This window comes from Cupressus sempervirens, chromosome 4 (genome assembly GCF_028749045.1).
Source record: "Cupressus sempervirens isolate cs-2001-9-10 chromosome 4, ASM2874904v1, whole genome shotgun sequence".
Taxonomy (NCBI): domain Eukaryota; kingdom Viridiplantae; phylum Streptophyta; class Pinopsida; order Cupressales; family Cupressaceae; genus Cupressus; species Cupressus sempervirens.
This window is the reverse complement of record NC_143121.1, coordinates 485149316-485175316: the sequence shown is the minus strand read 5'-3', so window position 1 is coordinate 485175316 and position 26001 is coordinate 485149316. Positions and strand designations below refer to the sequence as shown.

General features: G+C 35.8%; 1 protein-coding gene and 1 long non-coding RNA gene across 5 annotated transcripts in view; one reads left to right on the top strand and one right to left on the bottom strand.

Moving 5' to 3' along the window:
* Positions 1 to 26001, bottom strand: part of LOC149562071 (Leucine-rich repeat protein kinase family protein) — a 127940-nt gene that overhangs the window by 1398 nt on the left and 100541 nt on the right. For both annotated transcript variants that reach the window (XM_089825603.1, XM_089825606.1), the window contains 5 exons: positions 22248 to 22417; positions 21898 to 22082; positions 654 to 780; positions 401 to 469; positions 98 to 284 (listed from right to left, as the gene is read on the bottom strand). In XM_089825603.1, coding sequence (XP_089681729.1) covers positions 98 to 284; positions 401 to 469; positions 654 to 780; positions 21898 to 22082; positions 22248 to 22417 — 738 coding nt within the window. The remainder of the gene's footprint in view (positions 1 to 97; positions 285 to 400; positions 470 to 653; positions 781 to 21897; positions 22083 to 22247; positions 22418 to 26001) is intronic.
* Positions 1 to 26001, top strand: part of LOC149562072 (uncharacterized) — a 126918-nt gene that overhangs the window by 938 nt on the left and 99979 nt on the right. The window lies entirely within an intron of this gene.

The following is a 26001-nucleotide window of genomic DNA, read 5'->3' as shown; positions in this document are numbered from 1 at the left end:
AGAAATTTTCAATTATTAGGCTCAAGAGATCACTACAAGACATGTATTTTAAAATTTGTACTGTTGAGAGAGATGAGAAAATGAAAATTTGACTTACTCAGGATCAAGATAGCCAACGGTTCCACGGACAGCACTTGATACATGAGTCCTGTCTTCGTCGACAAGTATAGAGAGCCCAAAGTCTGACACCCTTGCCCTCATGTTGATATCCAAAAGTATGTTACTACTCTTGATATCTCTATGAATGATGCTTGGATGACAGCCATTGTGAAGATATTCAATTCCTATAAAACAACAACCCTTGTTTTTTAAATTTTTGTTTAGTTTGTAAAACTGTGTAAATGTCAACACTTTATTTCTGATTTAAAAAAGGAAAGAGAACCACAGCATTAGCTGCAACCTTTTGCGGCATCGTATGCAATTAGCAGTCGAGAACTCCAGTCTAGTGCTCTTCTTTCACTGATAGAGCCTGTAAGGTGCATTCTTGAATATCAAGATCATGAACAAATATAATTTCATATCATTATTATGATGATGCTTATTCTAATGCATGTAGATCGCTTAGGGTGGTCATATCAAAATATGGTTTGCAGTTATAATAAAATGGAAGTATTAATTATCAATGCCTTGAAAATAGGAAAAGCAAAACCTACCGTGCAAATGATCTCGTAATGTCCCATTGTGCATATATTCATAAACCAAAATACTTTGGCCGTGTTCTTCACAATATCCAACCAAGGGAACTAAATTCCTGTGATGTATCCTTGATAGCAATGCAACCTGAAATAAGCAGATGAAATATTATCCAGAGGAAGTATTGAAACAACAATATGATCCAAAAATTGCTTAGTGGAAGTTAAAAAGGTTTAGAGAAGCAAAGGGGAAAAGGTCAGCATCCTCTCAAATTAGGCCTCCATTACTTTATTATTTCTCTTTACAGTAAAGCTCAGAAATGGGCATGAAGTAGATCCTCAATTATATTCAAACTTTGTCTTAATGACTCCACAAAAAGTTTAGACCATTAAATTATTCTGGAAATCTAAATCTTTTATACACAAAAGCAATCCCTATATGGAATTGTCTCCATCGAATAGGATGATTTTCATCCTTAAATCCATTCTTGAAAACAAGAGTGTTTTCACCCCTTAGCCAAAAATAGAACATCATATGCTCAATCTTCAAGAAAGGGTTTTTTTTCAACACACAAAGGATGACTTGTTAGAAATAGGGAAATGCTGAGAGGGCCCAATGCAACTCATAATGCTATTATTTGTTAACTAGGGAAACCCTGGCCAAGGGAAAACCTTCGTGGGGATGGTACCCACAAAATGATCCACTAATCAAAACTATCTTGTGAAAGAATTGACCCTATTAAGAGTCTATTACATCCGTATAGTGTATCTGTCCTTGTTAGAGGACTAGGCCTTGTTAGAAGCCTCAATCCTGCTAGGAGTTGGTGTTACAATACAAAAGTAGATGCATATACAATAGTACAATCTATATACAAAATGTTTAGACACAAAAACCTTTTTGACAATGTTGATATCATCAATATTTGATATGTCCTTTGTAGCTTTATTCACAAAACTGATCATGCATCCGTACTATAGCATACTATCATCAAGTTCACATTAATACTCATCATACAAAGCACACATTCAAACATTATATCATTACAATATAATGCCACACTTATTACAAACAAAAATGTCTTCCTTTATGCCAAATTGCTTAACCAGTTGGCCTTCAATAGCCTGCTTGTTTTGGAAAACTCAAAATAATTAATTGTTGAGGGTTAACAGCTAGGATGTCCTCCCAACCTTGTTAAGTCATTCCCTTAACCAGAATGCCTTTACTTTGTCATCTACTCCCTTCAGCCTGTCATAACCAGTACATAGTAAAATGTCCATAACTTCATCTCTACATACCAAAATCTATAGCACTTTTAGACACATGCTCTATACACCTTGTACTACCTTCCCTCAACTGCACACATGTTGAAATGCATTCTATGAAGTGCGCCAAAAAAAATACTCCGATTGTTCATTGTTTTGCTGAACAACACTTAGACAATTTTCTAAGTTCAAGTATCCAAAACTTCAGAACATGTTTTCCCTCGTCATAGTTGGTGTATGTTGTCATAAATGAAAACTCTTTATCATCCTTATACATCCTCTTAGCCAAATTGCCAACAATCTTCCCCTTTGGCATTGATGGCAACATATGGGAAAATTGGCTAAGTTTCAAAAAGTTTTCAAAATTGTGGTCTTGTGAAAATTTCAAAATTGTGGATCATCTTCAAAATATGCAACTACTTTATTCTTGACAGTTTTCTTATCCAATACTCTCCCCCTTTGACATCAATGACAAAGGTGAGTCAAATTCTATATACATGTCAAAATTGTTACCTTCTTTCCTCCATGCTGGCTGCATATTTATGAGTGTCATGCACTCTCAAAATTCTGCTTCAGGCTGGTGAACTCCTTATCCCATGTGTCCTTTATTGTCTCAAATATATTGGTCAATGCACATAAGCCATATGCTGCTAACCCAACTACTTTGAGATCAAAATATATTAGTTTTCCATAACATTCTTTTGCATCTGTGCATTCTTTAAGCTGCCTCTGTACATGATCAATCTTCAAAGTAAGGTGTTCCCTTAACAATGAAAACTTCTTCATTGTTCTCTCCTTTTGTAACTCTAGTAGCCTTAGCTCATCATGACCATTGCTTATTCTTGTTTGTAAGTCTGTAATTTGTGCATTGGAGTTTTCAATTCATCCACAATGCCTTTCAATTCTGTCTCCTTGTCTTGAATTTCCTTTTGAATGCCTTTGGTGAAAACCTTAGTCACCAGGTTCAGACCTTGCTGCCCTGTGGGTCCGCACAAACCCGGGCGAACCTACAGTCCAAATTAAGGACCCTGCCCGGACCCCCAACGAACTTGGGTGAATCCGGACAAACCCACGATGAACTCAAGAGGACCTATGGCGAATCCAAGAGCACCCACAACAAATCTGGGAGAACCCACGATGAACCCAGGAGGACCCGTGGGTTTCTCTTATTTTTCTATATATATAATGCACACACACACACAGATATATATATATATATATACCCACGAACCCAAACCTTGAACCCAAATCTGTCCCTGAACTCAAATCGACAACTTAGGTGAAAACAAATGATAGAGCACATTTTCCATATTAGTCCTTGCTTCCTTGTAGGCATCTCCTTAATTCCTTGATACAAGTATCAAAAACTAATAGATCACTGGTGATATTATTGCATACAGTGCTGAATAAGTTTGCATCATGAGTGGTTTGGGCCTTTACTGCTACAACTTCCACTAATGTAGAGAACTTATTATCAAATTCTTCCATAGTTTTCTCTGCTCTCTTTTCTATATTAGGCTCATTGATCTACATTTGAATGGTGTCCTGCATTTTATCTGTCATCTTTTCAAGTGTGCCTAAAGCACTTTTGCTCATTCGTCCAGTCTCTTCTGCTATCTTTCCAATAGAAACTGCTGTTAATTGAATGTATTTTTGTATGTCCACGTTACCATCAAACATCTTGGTAACATCTTGTGGCAGACCTATGAAAAGTGCTTCAAGAGGTGACCTTGAAGTGCTTACTGATTGTCTATTTGCTGCCTTAGCAGTTGTCTACACGTGGCTGGGTGCTCATCTAATCATTCTTTTCTTGCTCATCATCTTTCATGGTTGGTTGGAGAGAACAGGTTTCCTTTGATGTCATGTCCATATCACCTTCCCTATGCATAGTTGGCACTTTGGTGTAGTATATTTGGATATTGCTACAGTGGGTATTGGATGTTGTATATTTATATTGAATATGTATGGATCATTGACCACTATTGCATGTATGATTAGTGGGCATGTTGCCTAAATGGATGTATATTTTTCAACAAATGTATTATTGGACCAAATTCTACTACAAGCTTGATAGTGTATCAGTATTTCATGTAAATGATCTTTAGATGTAATAATTGTTGTAGATTGTAATAAATTCATTAGAACTCACCTCAAAGATGTTCATTGTCTTTGCCATAGTTCAAAATATTGTTCTCTGCTACTTATTGATGAGGCAAAAAAAAAAATTCTTGGCAAATATCAGAGAGAAATCATTAACTTTTCGAGAAAATATGGGGAATTTTAAAAATGACTTAAATTTAATGAAAAATGCATTTCTTCCCTAAATTCATTAAGTAGATGCATGTAATGCGTCCGTAAATGAGTAAACAAACCGAACAAGCTAATCTAATAATATATAATTGCAATAAGTAACAAAATCGCATCCTCATGTAGAATGCTGATGTAGTTAGAGACTTTGAACTCTGAAGCAAACTAAAAATACCGAATTGTCTTTGTAAAAAGATAAGCAAATACAAATGTCAAGTACAATATGAAACTAGTCTACATCTTTCTCTTCCCCCTCCTAGTAGTTCTAGTAAAAACTAAGGGAGAGGGAGGGGGTCTAGTGGCTCTAGCCCTAGCAGTTGTCTGTGCTAGTGCTGGCCTTGACAATGACTCCTCATCCTCCTCATCCTCACTATCACTATACTCACTGTCAGTGTCATCACTTTCACTGCCTTCCTCCTGAATGTCATCCAGTGTCAGCGTGAAACCCTCCTACATAACCTGCCTCGCTAAATCATATATGTCATCCTCTGTGAAAAATGGAGGTTGCTCCTATGCTGTCCAATCACCAAAAGAATCTACGTCATCTAGATCAAGTGGCTTAATTGGTGGTGAATCTACCTTCCTTATGCATAACTTAAGTTTATATTGCACAAAGACAAGGTCATTTAGGTGTTTCTTTGCCAATATGTTCCTCTTCTTTGTGTGATTGGATTCGAATAAGCTCCAATTGCGCTCACAACTAGATGAGCTACATGGCTGACATAGGATGGGAAGAGCAAAATTTTGCAAATTTGGGACATTTTCACCCCAATTTTGCCACCAAACATTTGCAAGATAAGAATTAGAAAGCAATATGAGGACACGTTTTTATAGCTTAGTATTTATCTACTTATCATGCATGTGAAGACTCCAAATTCCAAATATTGTACGTGGGGTTTAAGTGTGTCTGTCTCTCTTTGCCACGACTAAGGAGAAGCTTGCCCATTGCATTTTGATACATTTCCATCTTGGCCACAACAAGGTCTCTTGCTGCAATGTCAAGTACTGTCCTCTACATGCATTCACTGAAGCCCTCCATAATCTTTCCATTGGGATCTCTGTATGATGGAGAGAAGCGGTAACAAGGGTTGAGGAAATACCCCGTTGCACGAATGGATTGGTTTTCCCTGATTGCTCTACCTCCTATTAATAATATCCCATATGGGCTGAAATTTTAGGCTGTCACCCTTGCATTTATTTCTTACAGCCTCTTTAGCCCTATCCATGACCTCATACATGGACCCCCTTGGGGTTTGTTCCCTATCTACCAAGTGGAGAACTCTAACTAAGGGCTTCACCACCTACAATTGAAACATAGAAAATGATTATTAACCAGAGAGTAGGGCTATAAATTAATAATGAAAGACATAAATAATAAATACAAAAAAAATTAAATATTCAACTTTTGAAGTTTCCAAGTTACCTCCACAATTTTTGTAGCTAGATAAAAAAAAAGTGGTTGTCAAAGACAATGCATGCAACAATTTGTCCATTGAACGTCTTTGAATAACTTGACTCTAGCCATGGTGGACTCACAAACATCTGCCTCAAAGGATTCATTTGAAGAACACTTCACAACGTTAAAAACATCTTTGCAAATCTTATGACCGTGAGTCTAATCAAATCCTTCTCATGGGTGAAGTCTCTCATCAAGCGAAGGACCCAAGGCTGATTGTAAATATATATTTTTATCTTCCTTGCATCCTCTACAACTGGTTTCACCCAATCCAATTTTTTTAGGTCCTCCAAAAGAAGGTCAATAACATGCATTGTAAAAGGAGAGCAAAAGAGTGTGCTATGCTTTTCTTGTAAGATCCTACTCACTGTCACATATGCCCCTGCATTGTCGGTTATGATTTGCATCACATTTTCAGCCCCAACATCCGTCACAAAATTCTCTAGCATTAAAGCTAAAGTCTCAACCATCTTTACCTTGTTTGAGGCATCCAAGGATTTAAAAAAGGCTACTTGATTCTTGCAAGAAACCAAAAAGTTGATGATGGTAGTACAGTTTCTTCCATCTGTCCATCCATCTGAAAGTATGGTGCAGCCATACTGTTTCCATTGTAATTTTTGCTCTTCAACCACATCTTTAGCCCTAGAAACATCTTTTAACAATCTACAAACACAAATAAAAAAATGACATTAAGTAGACAACTTTGATTAAAAAAACAATACATTCAACAAAACCAAGAGTATTAAATTTTGAAACAAGTAAACTAACCTCCCCACTCAAGTTTGCAAGCATAGGTGGCTTGTAGCCCTTTCTCACTACCATAAAACTAGTCACAAAAATCAGAAAATATGGACTTGCTGCAACATTGAAGGAGAGGTTGTTAAAAAACCAAAAATCAGTGCATTGAATGTCAACTTGCTGATGCACATCATTGTTCCATCCAATACCTTTTGGTGATGGTTGTGCTCCAGTTGTGTTTCTTTGCACAAAATAACCATCAATAGAAGATTTATGTGGTCTACTAGAACTAACGGATGTGGAAGTTGAGTTTGAGGTCCTTGCACTAGTAGGTGTGCGAATGTATGGGCCACGAATACCCTAAGTGCTACTTCTTCATCAAGGGTGACTCAAATACCTGGTCACAACCCACATCATTTCATTATGAATCATGATTGTTGTTTTAGCACAATCAAACTAATATGGTGATTAGAAAATAATAAATGATTTTTAAAAAGGAAATATACCCTGTGATTCGGAAATGGATGCCCTTATGGCCAATTTTGCCCCTTCCATTTTCATCTTCTCTTCTTGGGCACTAAGCAAAGCAATCATCTCTTTTTATTTCCTTTTTAGTTTTATCACAAACCCTTGTGTTACGCTTTTGTATACCTACAAGGTGGTACTTCAAATGAGATATGCCTCCATGAATTTGTTTTTTGCATTTTCCCTCTTCAATGTCTTCTCTTCTTGGGCACTGAGCAAAGCAATCATCTCTCTTTTTATTTTCTTTGTAGTTTTATCACAAACCCTTGTGTCATGCTTTTGTATACTACAAGGTGGTACTTCAAACGAGATATGCCTTCACAAATTTGTTATTTGCATTTTATGCATATCACACTGTTATACTCCGTTCCTTCAGAGCCATATTTCCATGGAAAGTCTCTAGCCGCTTTAGGGTGCATGCCTATGAATCCACATGGACATGCATTTATGGGGCCACTGCTAGATGGTGCAGCTGACCCAGTTATAGAGGAATCCATATTTGCCATTTACTATAAAATTGACCTACACATACAAAATAAGCCACAAATTTAGAAATTTAATAAACATATTTGGTGATGAAGGGTGCTCCCCTTAATACCACAACTGTAAAGTTTCTGCAAATTCTATCACTGAATCAGAGATTAGATTCGACCTTCTTCTTCTCCTTTGGTCTTGCTTTGAATAACTTCAAAGAATTGCCTTCAATTGAATTAGAAATATAATTCTGAAATCTGTCTTTACTTCTGCAAATTGTATATGGGTAGAATTGACTAAGGAGTAGACTATTTTGTATATTGTGTTCTCTTAGACTTCAACCATACCCATTATAAATAGAGAGACCTAGGGACATGTCCCTTCCAAAACAATCTTTAACTAATCCTAGAAGTCGGCGACTTTTAAGGAGCAATAAGTTTAATTAAATCCAAACTAATCCTAAGAGTAGACACTGATATCCCTAAGAGGATAATGTAAAGATATTTGGATTACTCTAAATCATGTAAGAATAGATCAAGCTGATTTGTTATTAGATTAGTAAGATTATAAGTTACAGATTTAATTTCTCCCTCTTAACTTGATAATCATACTGAGAGATATCATATCTAGCAACATTAATAAAGATGAACAAGCAAGAATTGATACACTATATCTATCTAAATCTTCTTAGCATATGGTATCATAGAACACATGATACAATGTCATATTACTAAACCCATGACATGACAAATCACTGCTACTAGTGATAACAGTATTGCAAAAAATACAATATACAGGATAAATCTGAAGAATAATTAAGTTCTTCATTTATCCAAGTTGTGATTCATAGATAATGATATTCCTATATCACAACATGATCCTGAGTTAAGATCTACCAGAACATAGGATAAACCTCGAAGAATAATAAAATTCTTCCTTTATCTGAATTGTGACTTATAGACATAGCAATGGCTATATCACAATATGATCTTGAACTCATTTAGATCTTACAATAGAACTCTATTGTTTTAGCACATTATCTAAGAGATCGTCATCTCTCATAATGTCTTTTATACAAGTGTTCATTATCTTAGAGATCATCACCTCTTAATAATGAATACAAATGGTGGAACCCATAATAGTCAATAACGTGACAAATAAAATTATTTTATTAATAATTTAAAGAATACAAATGCAAGTCTTCTCCTGAAGTGGTCTATCTTCACTCTAGATAGAGGTTTGGTGAGTATGTCTGTTGTCTGATCTGCAGTGCAAATGTATTCTAATTTTATAGAATTCTTGTCTACCATATCTCTTACATAATGGTAAGGAATTTCAATGTGCTTGGACCTGTCATGAAAAACTGGGTTCACCGAAAGCTTGATGGAACTCTAACTATTACAATGAATAATTGTAGGATTCATAGCTTGTCCAAATAATCCCACAAGTAACTTCCTTAGCCAAACTGCTTCTCGAGAGGCCATCATTGCTGTAATGTATTCGGCTTCTGTGGAGCTCTGAGCTACTGAAGACTGCTTTCTGCATATCCAAGATATCATTGTTGATCCTAAACTAAAACAACATCCTGAAGTACTTTTTCTATCTTTAACACTTCCACCCCAATCTAAGTCGGTGAATCTATGAAAATCTAACTCAACTTTCTCATATTTGAGTCCAAAATTTAGAGTGCCTTGTAAGTATCTCATAATGTGTTTACCTGCAACTAGGTGAATCTCCTTTGGCTGACACATAAACAGGCTTAAGGCATTAACAGCATAGCAAATATCAGGTCTTGTATTTACTAAGTACATAAGGGACCCAATCATCTGTCTGTAAAGAGTAGAATCTATGGAAGGTGATTCTGCTATTGCTTCGTTAAGTTTATGTAGATTAGTCTCCATTAGAGAAGACATAGACTTGCAATTCCACATTCCAAATCTCTTCAAAATATTTGATGTATACTTCCCTTGATTAAGTATGATATTGTCAAAATTCTGCCGTACTTCCAGTCCTAGGAAGTAATGAAGGAGTCCCAAGTCTTGCATCTCAAATTCTTTAATTAGATCTTTCTTGCATTAATCTATAAGATGATCATCACCTGTTATTAGTAAATCATCAACATACAGTATCGGAATTACCATATCATCTTTATCTCTTTTATAATATAAATTTGGATTGGTTTCGTTCTTGGAAAATCTAAGCCGGTGAGATACTTATCGATTCTTTCATACTAAGCCCTTGGAGCCTGTTTAAGCCCATAGAGAGCTTTTTTGAGCCTGCAAACAAAAATGTTAGGATCATGAGTTTCAAATCCTTCAGGTTGCTCCAAATATACTTCTTCTGCAATCTTTTCATTTAGGAATGTTGTTTTTACATCCATCTAATGTACTTTCCATTCCTTCGATGCTGCAATTGCTAGGACTACTCTTACAGAGGTATATCTAGCGACAGGAGCAAAAGTTTCTTCATAATCAATTCCTTCTTTTTAAAAGAATCCTCTGGCTACAAATCTAGCTTTATATTTCTCAATGCTACCGTCAGTAGCATGCTTTATTTTAAATATCCACTTGGAAGAAACAACAAATTTTCCTTTAGGTCTTGGAACGATTTCCCAAACATCATTCTTCATAATAGATTGGTATTCTTCTGTCATAGCTTCTTTCTAGGTTGTATGTTTAATAGCATTTGAAGGATTGGTTGGTTATGTTTTGGACAAATCATTCATGTTTGTTGTATAACTAAAAAATCTTTTAGGTCTTTTGCTTTCTCTGTCTGTTCCAGAAGGTGCAGCAAAGTGTTGTGCTTTCTCGACTGTTTTAATGATTCTAAGTGGTCTTTTCTTTGAATTTTGAGTTTCTTCAAGATTTAGATTTTGAATTTCATTTTCAATTTCTTCTATGTTCTCCCTCTAAGACTTAGACTCACTATTTCTTTTTGGAACTAGGTAAAAGAGAAGGTTCTTTAGAACTTAGGGCTCTTTTGAATGTTAGATCTTCTTCAAAAATTACTTCCCTACTAAGTTCAATACTTTTCTGCCCAAGTATGAAAATCTTATATGCCTTAGATGTTTCACTATACCCTACAAAAATACCTTTTCTCCCAGAGGGTTCTAATTTGGTTCTCTTTTCTTTTGGAACATGGATATATACAGGGCACCCAAAAATCTTAAGATGACTTATATTGGGTTTAACCTTAGTAAAGACTTCTTCACGAGTTTTATCTCTAAAGTAAGAGTGAAGGCTTCGATTTTGAATATAGACAACAGTACAAGAGGCTTCTGCCCAAAGATAATATTCTAGATTTTGATCAAATATCATAGGTCTAGCAGCTTCTATAATTGTTTTATTCTTTCTTTCTGCTACCCCATTTTGTTTTGGATTATAAGGAATGATTTACTTCCTCTTAATTCTTGTTTCTTTAGAAAACTTTTTAAACAAATCTGAGGTGTATTCTCCTCCATTATCAGTTCTAAGAGTTTTAATTTTATGTCCTAATAAGTTTTCAGTTAATGTTTTGAATTCTTTAAATCTCTTTAGGATTTCTTTTGATTCTTTGCACTTTAAGAAGTAAATCCATGTTTTCCTAGACAAGTTATCTATGAACAAAATATAGTACTAGAATCCTCCAAGAGAAGGAACAGACATAGGTCCACATAAATCTGAATGAATTAATTCCAAAACATTATTTGTTTTTCTAGTGCTATCATGAAATGGACTTTTGGTGATCTTAACTAGTGCACACCCTTTACATATGCTTGAGTGATCTTTATTTAGTTTAGGTAGACCAGTAACCATCTTCTCCATAGTTGATAAGGTTTTGAAATTTAGGTGCCCTAATCTTCTATGCCATATTTCATTTATGTCTGCAGTTTTATGAATTAAAGCTTGAATAGGTCGACTACATTCTGAATTCAACTCATATAAATATCTTTTTCTCTGACCAATCAACTTTGCTTTCTTGATTGAGGAGTTCTTGCCCAGGTTATTACTTTACTGTCCATGAATGCAACGTTATGCTCATCATCTTCAAGTGTTGTAATTGAGATTAGATTTTTTTTTATTCCTAGTACGTAGAGTACACCTTTGAGAAGAAGAGAATTTCCTGATTTTAGTTTCAAGGTGCAGTTTCCAATTCCTTCGACAGAATGTGCTGAGTTATCACCAATGGTAACTTCGCCATTAACCTTTTTTTGATATAGAGTCTAGTGCTTCTTTGTATCCTGTTACATGTCTAGAAGATCCACTATTAATTACCCATGCTTAATTGAGATTTCATTTGATAGTGACAAATAAAATACACGATTCTCGGGATCATAGTTATCGTCTTCCCTAATAACATTTGTACAGTTCGCTTGTTTAGAATTCTTAGGATAATTAGATCTGTAATGTCCAAACTTTTCACATTTGAAACATTTTATCTTGGATAGATCTTTCTTGGGTTTTCCATTATTTTGATTTCCCTTTTTCTTCTTGAAATGCTTCTTCTTGCCCTTATAGGAGTTTGTATTAAGAACATGAAGTTCTTCATCTTTTGTTTTCAGTTTCCTTCTTGTCTTTAATTTTTTGAATTTTTCTTGAAGGCAATCCCCCTTAAGTCTGTTGAAGTCAAGGAGTTTATCTCTGACACTTATTCCTTGTGCAAAAGTTTCCCACGAATCTGGTAATCCATCTATAGCCATTAGTGTTAATTATGTGTCACTAATAATGGTTCCTATACTTGATAGTTCATCTCTAATGCCGGCAACCCTTAGGAAGTAAGAATTCATTGATTCTCCTTTCTTTATTTGTATGTGATTAATTGTCTTTTCAGAGTGAGAACTCTAGTTGCATTGTTGACCTCATATGCATTTAGCAATGCATTCATCATATCAAATGTTGTTTGATGTTTTGTAAGCATGGGTACGATATCATTTTTTACTCCATCTAATATGATTTGAATGGCTTTCCTATTTCCTTTGCTCCAGATAGATTTAAGAGGTTGAAATGGAGGTTGTTTGGATGCTTTATCAACAAATTGTTTTACTTCATTTTCTTAAAGAATCATCATGATTTTGAATTTCCAGGCATCAAAGTGTTCTTTCCCATCAAACTTGTCCTTTCCCATCAAACTTGTCCTTGGGTTTGATTGTGTATGCCATTTGAAGGTAGGAGAAAAGTGCTAATATGTTTAAGGTTTGATTACTAAATTTAAAGAGCCTAGGTTCGACTATCAGAGCTCTAATACCATGTAAAGTTTCTGCAAATTTTATGACCAAATAAGAGATTAGATTCGACCTTCTTCTTCTCCTTTGGTCTTGCTGTGAATAACTTCAAAGTATTGCCTTCAATTGAATTAGAAATATAATTCTGAAATGTGTTTTTACTTCTGCAAATCGTATATGGGTAGTATTGACTAAAGAGCAGACTATTTTGTATATTGTGTGCTCTTAGACTTCAACCATACCCATTATAAATAGAGAGACCTAGGGACATGTCCCTTCCAAAACAATCTTTAACTAATCCTCAAAGTAGGCGACTTTTCCTAGGAGCAATAAGTTTAAAATTAACTTAACACAAACTGAGTTTAGTTAAATCCAAACTAATCCTAAGTGTAGACGTCGATATCCCTAAGAGGATAATGTAAAGATATTTGGATTACTCTAAGTCATGTAAGAACAGATCAAAGCGATTTGTTATTAGATCAATAAGATTATAAGTTACATATTTAACAACACACAACAGAAACAACACAAATTGAGAGAACAAAATATGGGCTTCTTATTATCGCCGCAAATGTGGAATTATAGAATTACAACATGCAAACCCACATGGGCACCTTCCTTACAACAGTCTACAAGACAGAGTTGCGACTATCACCTTGAACTACGCTAAATAACCTGCGGGCCTTCCTTATATAGTTACTTTTAACCATCCGAGAAGGTTCTAGACACTAAGCCGTAACCCTTGAGGCCGACCAACCTCATATTATATTATTCCATTATACTTTATTACATAGGATTGATTCAAAACAATTTAGAAATTACATTTCGTATGGATCCACTTTTGGAGACCATAATTAGCAAATTGTTGATTTGATGGGCTATTATAACCCCATTCCAGTATCCTCGACTAGCAATTTACTGTGGGTGATACCATAAACATCCACCAACCTAGGTTTCGCCTCATTTTAGAGCCATTTAGGCCTTCATCGCTGGACCCAAAGTTTGGATAGCCAAAATTTATACTAAAAATTTGCAATGACTAACAATAAAACTCAACTGGTACATTGATATGTCTAAGATAAACCTCCACGTATGAGATTAGAACAATCCGAGCACATAATACTAACTTACTAAAATTAGCAAGCTCCCTCAAATAACAACTCTGTATAGGAATAGCCCTTAGTAAAAACACAAAAAAACTGAAAAGTTGGAAATAAAAATATTTTTGGATGATGCAAGATTTCCCTTACACCTAGGATGCTCCTGCATTTGATCCCTGGGCTAATTTGAGAAGTGACCCTATCACATCTTAGGTACTCAGAGGAAAACCAAGATAGTGAACCTCCTCCGCGCTAGCGATGATGAATCCTCCACTGGCCTCTCTTTCCATTTGACCAGATACTCTTCATATGTTCTATTCCTTGTGCTTCTTTTCACACAATTGTCCAATATCTCCTCAATCTCCTTGTAGTTGAAGTAGATTTCGAAATACTCCATTGAGCCTCTGCAACTTCATCTCCATCACCTCCCTCATAATATTCTGTCAAATCTGAATTGTTGAATACTAGTGAAATATTCAATTCAACTAACAACTCTACTTTATAGGCATTTCGAGAATCATGCCTTTTCACTATCTTGCATGGTCCATACTTCTTCATTTTCAGCTTATTATATGTACCCACCAAAAATCTCTCCTTCTGCAAATGAACCATGACTTCATCACCAATATGAAATTCCTTATACCTCTTTTTTACACCAGCCTTAGCCTTATACTGTGTATTCATCTTTGTAATGTGCTTCCTCACCTCCTCATGGATGTTCTTCAAATGTTCAGCAAAAACCTCTGGGTCAACACTATTTATCTCTCTTTTATCCAATTGCCTCAATTTAAAATCATTTTTGGGACTACTCCCATATACAATCTGGAATGGTGATTTACCAGTACTCTTGTTGATAGAATTATTGTATGAAAGTTCTGCCTTTGGTAAAATCTGATCCCAATCTTTTGGCTTATCCCCAACCAAACATCTTAAAAAATTTCCCAAACTTAGATTCACAACTTTAGTTCATCCATCTGTCTGTGGATGATGTAATGAACTGAACTTCAAATCTATCTTCAATTTCTTCCACAATATACACCAGAAATAACCAACAAACTTGGTATCTTGATTAGGAACTATGCTCTTTGGCAGACGATGTAGTCTCACCACTTCTCTGAAAAACAACTCCACCACATGAACATCACTAGTCTTCTTACAGGGAATGAAATGTGTCATTTTTGAAAATCTGTCAACCACCACAAATATGGAATCATGCCCATGCTATGGCGTTGGTAAACCAAGAACGATATCCATGCTGACATCTTCCCATGGTTGCTTAGGTATAGGTAATGGTTGATACAACTCCGTATTCTGCTTCACCCCTTTTTCCATTTGACATACTCTGCAACTCTGTACAAACTTCTTCACATCTTGTTGCAACTGTGGCCAGTAATAATTCTTAGCAACCAAAGCAATAGTTTTGTCTCTACCAAAGTTTCTAGACAATCCTCCACTATGCTTTTCCTTAATGAGATTCTCTCTCATAGAACTTCTAGGAACGCACAATTGGCTTCCTTTGAACAACATACCATCTTGGATTATGAAATCCAACCACTTTTTCCTGTCAAGTGTAACAGGTTCTCTACAAACTTTCCAAGCCTCACCAGAATCAAGATCCTCTAGATACAAATTCTCAAGTTCTTTGAACCCAACCACCTCAATCTACATTTTTGTTAGCAAAAGTTGTCTTCTACTAAGAGCATTTGCAACTCTGTTAGACTTTCCATTCCTGTATTTCAAAACAAATGTCTAACTCTGCAAAAACTCAACCCACTTCAAATGTCTTTGATTCAATTTTCCTTGACTATTCAAATATTGCGAAGCTTGATGATCTGTATACAAAACAAACTCCTTAGGAAGAAGATAGTGTCTCCACTTCTTCAATGTCTAAACTATAGCATAAAATTCCTGATCATGAACAAAATACTTCCTTTTGGAATCATTCAATTTCTTATTGAAATAAGCAACAAGCCTACCTTGGCTTAAAATAGCTCTGATTGCAATATCACTAGCATCATAGTCTACTTGAAACACCTTACTAAAATCTAGAAGTGGTAAAATAGGTTATTGTGAAACTTTATGTTTCAACAGATTAAAATTTACCTGCCCCTACAATCCACTTAAATTCTTTCCTATCTCCATTGTTTCAGTCAAAGTTCCACAAATACTACTAAATCCTCTGTTAAACTTTATGGAAAAACTAGCCAATCCATGAAAAGATCTTACCTTTGTTGCACTCTTTGAAGTAAGCCATTTGAGGATAGCCTTCACTTCCTTATGGTCCATTTTCAAACCTTTTGTTGATACTACAAATCCCAAATACACCAACTCTTTTTTCACAAAACTGCATTTCTTCAAAATTATCAGCAATTTTCTCGCCCTACTTATCAAACACCTTACAAATATGCATCAAATGCTCCTCCAATGTCTCACTAAAGATCAATATGCCATCTTGGTAAACAATGACAAACTTACCCAGAAACTCCTTTAGTACCTCATTCACGAGCCTCATGAAAGTGTTTGGTGCATTGGTTAGCCCAAAAGGCACAACTACTCATACAATCCTTCCCTTGTCTTGAAGGGAGTCTTCCACTCGTATCTTTCTCTGATGTGAATCTGATGGTACCCACTCTTCAAATCTATCTTTGTGAAATATACAACTCCACTCAAACAGTCCAATATTGTCCATCCGTGGCAATGAGAATTTATACTTGATCATGATCTTGTTGATAGGTCGAGAATCTGTATGCATCCTCCGTTCTCCATTCTTCTTAGGCGCTAATACTGCTGGTACAACACATGGACTCAAACTCCCTTGAATCAATTCCTTCTACAACAACTCATGCACTTGTTTGTTTAACTCCTCACTTATTTGGCAAACTGGTTCCTGAATCAAGTTGATTTGGTGCTTGAGCTTCCTTAGTGGGGGTAATCCATTAGGTACATTATTTGACACAATATCTAGAAAATCTTCCAACAAATCTACAACTTTTGTAGGTACCTCCTCTACTCCTTTACCATCAATAAAATATATTCTAGTAGCACTACATACCTTTTCTTCTTTCTCCTTCAATGGCTTCAGCTTATGTTTCACTCCATCCTTGGTCAGAGTGTAGGTATTTGCACGCTCATCATGTACAACATGCCTATCAAAATTTCATGGCCTACCCAACAACATATGACATATGTCCATAGGTATGATATCACATAACACCTCATCCAGATAGCTTCCAATCTTGAATTTCACTAAGTATTGCTCATTGACCATAACCTTATGGTCATCCTACACCTAGGCAATTCGGTATGGGGACAGGTGTTTCTACCTCTTGAGATTTAACTTTGTGACCATCTTTTCTGACACCAGATTATCAGTGCTTCTACCATCAATGATCACATCACAACACTTATCTTCACATTTGCACTTGGTGTGAAATAAGCTCCTCCTTTGGTCAGGTTCATTCTCACCACTCAACAAGACTCTTTTGTTTATAGGATTTCTCCTCTTTCAACATCTTCAAAATGTGATGATTTGGCATCTTCATCAACATGCGCTACTCTAGCCCGACCTTTAGTTCTATCATCCCTTTCTTGGCATTGGTAACACTCAAATGCTCTATGACCTTCTTCTCCACAATCTCCTCTTCCAGATTCTTGCGCTCTTCCTCTTCTTCTCTGATCTCTATTGTTCTCATCATGGAAACGATTGGAGTTGCTTCCCCTCTGATTTTGACTGCTATTGTTGGCCTCATCCTTGTTCTTTTGATCATCATTTCGGCCTCCATAAGACCCTCCGCCAGATATTCTGCCTCAACCTCTTCCACTATTTTTGTTATCAAACTTCTTGTTCAACTTTTCCTCAACTCTTAGGGAAAACTAGTATGCCTCTTCCATACTTTTCGTTTGGACCAAACTCAATTCGTCATGAATATTTGTCCTTAACCCATTAATGTAACAGACAACTTTCTCCTTGTCAACTTCTACATGGCCTTTTCTGATGTGAACTCAGTTGAACTCCTCGGTATACTCCTGCACTGATCTTTCCGCTTGCTTCAACCCTTGCATTTGCTTTAGCAGATCAAGCTCATAATCCACGGGAATGAATTGTCGCTTCAATTTAGCTATTATCATGTCCTATCTTGTGATTTTGTCTTTTCCTCTTCTATTCGGCTCCAAGAGATTTTCCTGCCACCAGATCTTTGCATGACCCTTTAGTTTGGCCTTCGCAAATTTGATCCTATCCAGATCTTCAATATCTTCGCACTCAAAGCATTCCTCCAATTCATTAATCTAATCGATTAACTCCTTTGGGTTAAGATTTCAAGAAAATGTGGGAACCTCAAACTTAGGTCTTTTTCCAATCTTGGAAATGATTCTAAAAAGTCTCTCTTATTCTGGGTTCAGGACTGCTTCTTCAACATTGTCTTCTTCTCTTTCATACTAACTTTCATCTCTTACGACAAGATTTATTCCTTTTTGCACATTTGTTCTTCCAATGCTTGCATCTATCTCTAGAGGGCTCTAAAACCCTCAGGTGTAACACCTATGGCACTTCCACCGTGCTCTCTTTGTGGAGGCATTTTTTGCGCTTCCGCTGAAACCCTAGTGCAAACTGCCTCACAATTGATGATCTGTCTACATGCTCAGCCCAAACCATGGTAATGGTTCAAACTACCTCCCAATCTGCAATTTGTTTACACACTCAAGAAGTCCTGCTCTAGTACCACTTGATGAAGGGTGCTCCTCTTATTACCACAACACACAACATAAACAATGAAACAATACAAATTGAAAGAACAAAATGTGGGCTTCTTATTATAGCCGCAAATGCGGAATTATAGAATTACAATATACAAACCCACATGGGCGTCTTCCTTACAACAGTCTGCAACGTAGACTTGCGATTATCACCCTTAGTTGACCTAGATAATCTACAAGCCTTCCTTATATAGGCACTTTTAACCATCCGGCAAGGTTCTAGACACTAAGCGCTAACCCTTGAGGCTGACTAACCTCATATTATATTATTCCATTACACTTTATTAAATAGGATCGGCTCAAGCCGATTTACAAATTAAATTTCAGATTGGTCCACTTCTGGAGACCATAACTAGCAAACCCTTGATCCGATGGGCTCTTATAACCCCATTATGGAAATAGGATTGACTCAAGCCAATTTACAAATTAAATTTCAGATTGGTCCACTTCTAGAGACCATAACTAGCAAACCCTTGATCCGATGGGCTATTATAACCCCATTACGGAATCCTCGACTAGCTATCTACAATAGATTGATGTGCAACATTTCATGAGTCAAGGATTTGTCTCATTTCGGAGCCATTTAGGCCTTCATCGCCGGTCTTGAAGTTTGGATGGCTAAATTCATATCGAAAATCTATAATGACTGCACCAATACATATGATATGACAATAAAACTCAACTGGTAGGCTGATAAGTCTAAGATGAACCTCCACATATGAGATTAGAACATTCTGAGCACATAATACTTATTTACTAAACTTAGCAAGCTCCCTCACACAACAACTCTATACAAAAATAACCCTTATTAAAAACACAAAAACTGGAAAACTAGAAATATAAATATTTTTGGGTGATGCAAGATTGCCCTTACACCTAGGATGTTCCTGCATCATTTAGGAACAAATTATATTAGATTAAAATTTCAAATAAGTTCAAACACAAGCTGAAACTTCAAAGAATAAAACAAAAAATGTATTAGGTTATAAAATTATTGAGAAAACTATGATTTTCTTCGAAAAAATTGCAAAACATGGTATTAGATCTTAGTCATTACACTTTAAAATTTGTTAGAGAACATTGCAAATGGCATTCTAGAGTCTTAATAAAGTTAGATGGAAGTTGTGCAAGTAAGGGAAGACAAAACGATTTTAACTCAAAAGAACAAAAAATTAAGAAATTTGCTTGTAAAGAGCTTCAAATCCACTCCTAATCCACTTGCAGTTGCTCCAGATTGCTGCCAAACACTTATTTTCTCCTCCTAAACCCTTCTCCACACAAAACACTCAACGCTTAACGCGGGAAAAGAAATATGTTTTGTTGTTTTGTTGCGTGTCCCAATTTTAGTGGTGAAGCCTGCAAGAACTTAATGCTTTCATGCCGATAAGTTTTGAACTTCTTGTTCTAGAAATCTCGCTCGAAAACCATAAGTTTTCATGCCAACCTCAATTTGTTGCAAGAGAACAAGATATCGGCACTTTATCAGCACTATTTTGAACTATGGTCTTTGCTATAGACTATTTAGGTTATATAATCTTGGTAAAATATAATAAAAACTTTTATTCATATTTTGGGGCGTGTTACATCATGAGAAGAAACCTTTTATTAAAGATATAATTTTCCCACAATCAATAATAGAATATGAAGACTTTATGATTGACTCTCTGTAGAAGTTATTGTCCCTTTGGTAGAAATTGTTAACCGACTTTTGAAATAGCCCATCTTCAAGTTAGAAATCAGTTGCCTTCAATACCTTCTCCCTTTGCCTTCAAATATTGAATTATCTCCCCAAAATATGCATCCTGAATATGACCCATTATATGCCTCTCTTTTGAAAAAATTGAGATGTGACACTGCAGCCAATGCTCTAATTTTCTCTAGAATTTGTGTCTAGAAAGCATGTGCATGGACACAATTATACTAGCCTTGTATTTCATTTACCAAATAAAATTCTTGAATAAATCTCATTCATGTGTACCTTTTTGCTTGCAATTACTAAAGAGGTGTATGGAAAGTACGAAATCTTGTTTTTGTGTATGCAATTGTTTTCATAATTTTCTCTTTGTTGTTGGTAAATTCTATATTGTAGCCGATGGGTAGAATTGTATCCGAAAGGGTGCGTGATGGTATGAGTCACCTCTTTGGGAAAGTATATGTACACCGTCCGGAAGGGACTTTGGATCACCATAATCATGGTAATGATCATAATCATATTCTAAGCATTGAAGTGCATATTGCGTATATGAATAAAGTATCTGTTCTGTGTTATATCTTATTGTACTACATATGATAAGTATCCTTTTACCTTGTACGGTAAACACTCTCGAGCTAATTCAATTACTAACATAGAAAGAGTCCAAACTAAACTTGGGATACAATCATACAAGAGACAAACTGGTGATACTATCAAAGGTTAACTTACAATATTTGTAGATAGATTACAAAACATTTTGTTTTTTGAAATTTTGGTTTCTTCAAATTTACACGTGGATAGCTATATAAATTTTGAACTTGCAGCAGAAAACAACTGGAGTTCTTTACTCTCATAATTATCATTTTGTCATGGTTTCATATATAGCACAACCAATGCATTGTTTATTTTGTGCTTGGCCCACCTGAGAGAGTTGTCATGATTTCTAAAGAGAATAAATGATGATTATCATATAAGTTCTTTGCTGATTTTTATTGATCGCTAGTTGTAATTGTGTACAATGGTACAAATAGTTTTCATACATACAATAGAATACCACTAGTTTGGACTATAAGATCTAATTGTGATCTTATAGATATTTTGATTGTGCGTACTCCCCAGACTATAATCGTCAAATATTGTGTACAACACAATTATCTGATATCATTTTTATGCACTACTCACCAGTCTCATATTCCCTAGCTGGGAAGAAAACCTAGATTTAGGTGCAAGAACATTCACTACATTCTTCAATATTTTTTTTTGATAGGTAATGGGCCAAAGCCTTGATTGTTTATTATTCATTTATTATTATTTAGTGGGATTAATTATTATTATTATATGTTAAGATCAAGTAGATTCAAACCCATGACCTCTCCGATGAGAGGCTCACAATTTACTATTGTGTTGTAGGCTCTTGCCTAATCTACATTCTCCAATATTGATTTTCAATTTTTAATTTTTTAAAAATTCATTAAATTTTCAACAACATTGCATGTTGATATGAAGTTGTATTTAACAACGAAAGCCGAACTGAAAAACCATCACAAACTACACTCTAATCAATAAATGAAAATCCCACAAATCAAATCATGTGACATACATAGGTGTCATGTGATTGTTAAATAACAATATATTATAAGCTCTCTCTGGCTTTTGTTTCTCTGGGGGAAAAATGGATGAGCCTCCCACTCATGAAATGAAATATGTAAACAGAACTTCAATTTCACAAGTTGCCTTGGCTAATGATTACTTACTTCATTAAGAAATTGATTTGTTCCATAAGTAGATTTAGTTTCCAGGATCTTAACAGCAACTTCCTTTCCATCTTTTGCTTTACCATAGTATACAGGCCCAAAGCTGCCTTGTCCAATTTTCCTCGAAAAATTTTCAGTTGCTGTTTCTAGCTCTGCAAGTGTAAAATAGGACGCTATTTCTGTCCCTGCATCTCTTAGCACAGAGCCAACATGTGAACCAAAAGGAAATAGACTAGCCCCTGCCAATGATTATCTATAGTTCACAAGCATCAAACATAATACTAAATCCTATGTTACGGTTCCTTAAAAAATCTGGGAGGCATTGAGGTAAGGTGACAATTGGAACTCACTTTTCTTATCACCTTGTAGTGTTGATTGACTGTGATATTTGACAAAAACAAAAAACACCGAAATGGCAACGAGAACAAATAAAACTAACACGGCCACTGCAATTCCAATGATTAGTTTTGTATTCTTGCCACCAGCATCTCCAATGGTTAGATCTTTATTTCCATCATACCTGGAAATTGAAAAGTTAAGCTTGAGATTATAAGATTGCCAACAAATATAACGAAGCAACACATAATTGAACAAATAATTAAACTAACAATCAGATTCCTTTCCTTAATAAATGTACAAACACACAACTGAATCACTAACCTGATTTACATATCTATTATCTTAGCTTTTGCCAAAAAGAAAAAATGTCTTGGTAACTGAAGTACATTGCACCAGCAGATATGCTAAGAATGTAAATAGGGACAAAAGAGTTGGTTCAGCAATAGGCTGAAACCTTGAATATGATGCAAATATGCCAACAACCTATGGAGGCATTTGTGTGATTGCACTCAAACCCTCTATATGCAGAAAAATTAAGTGATAGTTCGAAAATTAGAGACCTACAAAATGTACAAGAGACAACAAAAGACGAATGAAATCAGAATTATACATAACTATATATATACAGAAGATAGTAATATTTACTTTGCCAATTCTTTAATCACTCACTAGTTACTGTAAAATGAGGATATGGAGTTTCTAAAGGGAGTGGCGGACTAATTTGGTCACATGTCGAGAGGATCTCAACATAGGTAAATACCCTGAGGGAGTCCACTTGTAGACTGTTTTTGCACTTTAGTCATAGTAATTCTACCATGCTGCATAAGGTTAGTGATTAGGATAGAAGGAATTGGGGCTTAAGTATGCTTGCTGTCAAATATATTATGGGTCATTAATCTGATTTAGATGAAAAGTAATCTATGTTAACCTGATTTATAAATAGTAATATAAACTTAGCTAATTCCTTAATCACTTGCTAATACAACCAAGAGGATAGGGAGTTTGTGAGTGGAGTGGCAGAGTAATTTGGTCACATTTTGAGAGGATCTCAACATGGGTAGAAACCTTGAGGGAGTCCGCTTGCAAACTATTTTTGTACCCTGGTCATGGTAATTCTACCATTCATCTTAGGGTTAGTGATTAGGAGAGTAAAGAAATAAGGCTTATGTATGTATTTTAAATTAGCGATTGTTTCTAAATATGATTTAAATGCATAATGACATATGTTAATCATTGGGAATTGGCACTCCTAGTATGAAGCATTACAAGTTGTCATCTCCAAGTGCAAGTCAAAACCTAATTGGAAATTTTTAGAGTAAACTAAGTAAGGTCCCAAAGGGGAACATTACAATGCGTGATGAAAAGGACTAGCACTGGGAGAATAGGATGAGTTTTGTTCCCATTTTGTTAATCAATAAAGGTACCTCAATACGCTCGAACACACCACTTTCTCGAAAGATCTAAGGTCCTACACTCTTCATATTATATGCGTAGCAACAACAAGGTTCATTCACAGTTGCTCATTTCACTCAATAGATACATAATTATGGAGTGCCATGTTCAATCAATGTTATTTCTTGCGACATTGATTAAACCTTCTTCCCTTGTTTGAGCTCTCTCTACCTCGACTCTCTAACACCCTAGCGAACCTAGCTAGCATACTAGGGGAAGCGTAAAGTGATGCAGAGGAATTTTAGAACCTTTAGAAAATCAAATACATGACTTCAGGCTTCACATGCATGAATGCAGATTTCAGCAAATGCATAGAAATTTAATGAAATGAGGGTCCACACATGAAGATGTTGCCCATTCAAATTTGCATTACAACTGGATTTTCCTGTAACAAGAAAACTCAAGAACTTCATTCTATTCACTTTCTCCCAAAAAATCTCTCTCCAAAAAATCTCTCTTCAAAAATCTCCCTTACAATATTCACTCTTTCTCTTTTTTAAAAACCTTCTAATGTAACTCCCAAAAATCCATCATAGCTTTCTTGTGGCGGTTACATTTTGAATGCCTACACATGGTGCTTTAGGAATATTCACCTTCTAATGTAACTCCCAAAAATCCATCATAGCTTTCTTGTGGCGGTTACATTTTGAATGCCTACACATGGTGCTTTAGGAATATTCATCATTTTCTTCCTTTTGATTTTTCCCATAAACATTTTCAAAAATTAGAAACCTTTAGCACACCCAAAATAATCTAAAATAAACTCATACTAAGTCCTAAGTGGATAATGTTGGGTAGGCTTATAAGAATGCCACCTAAACATTTCCACCACAAAAAAAAAGGACATTTATTTTAAAACATAAAACTCTAAACTCACACACAAACATTTCAAATTTCAGATTTTAAACTCAAAACTTTTTGATATTTGCTTTGTGCCCTGCATTTTAGTCATATTGTAGGTTGTCTTCCTGTTGCAGACGTGCTCCTACACCATAAAGATGAGCATCAAACCATCATTTCAAAATAGGAATATAAAAGGACGAAATATCAACCGCATAGTCATATCAAAGGCCATCTTACTAAGCTAGCCAATAGACCAAACCACCTTCATCCACGGGCTACACCAATAGAACACCCTTCATCCCGATCGTATGCTATCCCTTCCCCCATATAAGGCACCAAGTGAGACAAGCCTTTGCTTTAAAATCTTGAGTAAGTGTGAAGATCAACTTAGGAGAGGGTTGGATTGGCCCTCGGTCCCACTTTTCACTCTACCCTAACCATTTTTAAGAGTAGGGAGAGGGCACTCGAATCTCTACATAAGAGGCAGATAAGCACTCTACCCTAAAGGGAAATTAACAATAGATAGAGAGAGTCCATTGCCTAGCCCCACCTTTTAGGTACTAACAACTTTAAAGGGTCATTATTGTTGGTTTTAGAGAGCAATTAAATCCCTAACCTTTGTTGAGGATTGGTTGTAACCAAGCCAAGTCATAGATGTCACCTCGACCATCTCATCTTCCATTTGAAGGCATAAATGTGAACCAACACCTCTTGTCAAAGTCGATCCCTATTCCATTCATAGCCACTTTTTGCCCCCTTTCATTGTGTAGGGCCAAAATTATGCTTTATATGTTTAAGAGCCCTGGGCGCTGGAGTTTGTTGAAGAAGAACATAGCTCTGACCCAAATTGAGGAACTCCTCTTTGTAATTCCTATTTCTATAGGATTGACCATTGAACTACCAAATCCAAACAATGGCATTTCTGTTATGAAGTTCTTCAAGAATTAAAGAATCTCGCAAATTAGTGGATTCTTGATTGCCAGTTCTTATCAAGGGATATTATAACTTCAACGTCGAATGAAAAAAGAATGCCAAAAAAATTAGAATCGTTCCTATATGGAATTGTGCATGAGGGCAGTGGTGGGCGCATTCCCCACACCCTCCCCCCCCATTAGAATAAATCTACCTTCACAACCATAGAATAGTAGGGCAATTCCCTCCCTCTCGATCATTACAAAAAATGGATAGTTGGGTTTAAAACATGTATGGATTTTAAAAGCTCAAGGTCACTATTTTGATTGTGGATCATCAACAAAACTATCCAAAATAAAAGGATTGGAAACAGTTGGGAGTAGGGGGGCTTAGTTAGAAACAATTGGGGATGAGGAAAAAGGGTTGTGCACATCAAAAAAAATGTTAGAACCAAACAAAAGCCCAAAGAAAATCATATGTAGCACTTTGCATTAGGAGAAATGTTGGGGGAATCAGCTAAATGGGAGCTACAACTTGCAATGGAAGTGAACACAAAGA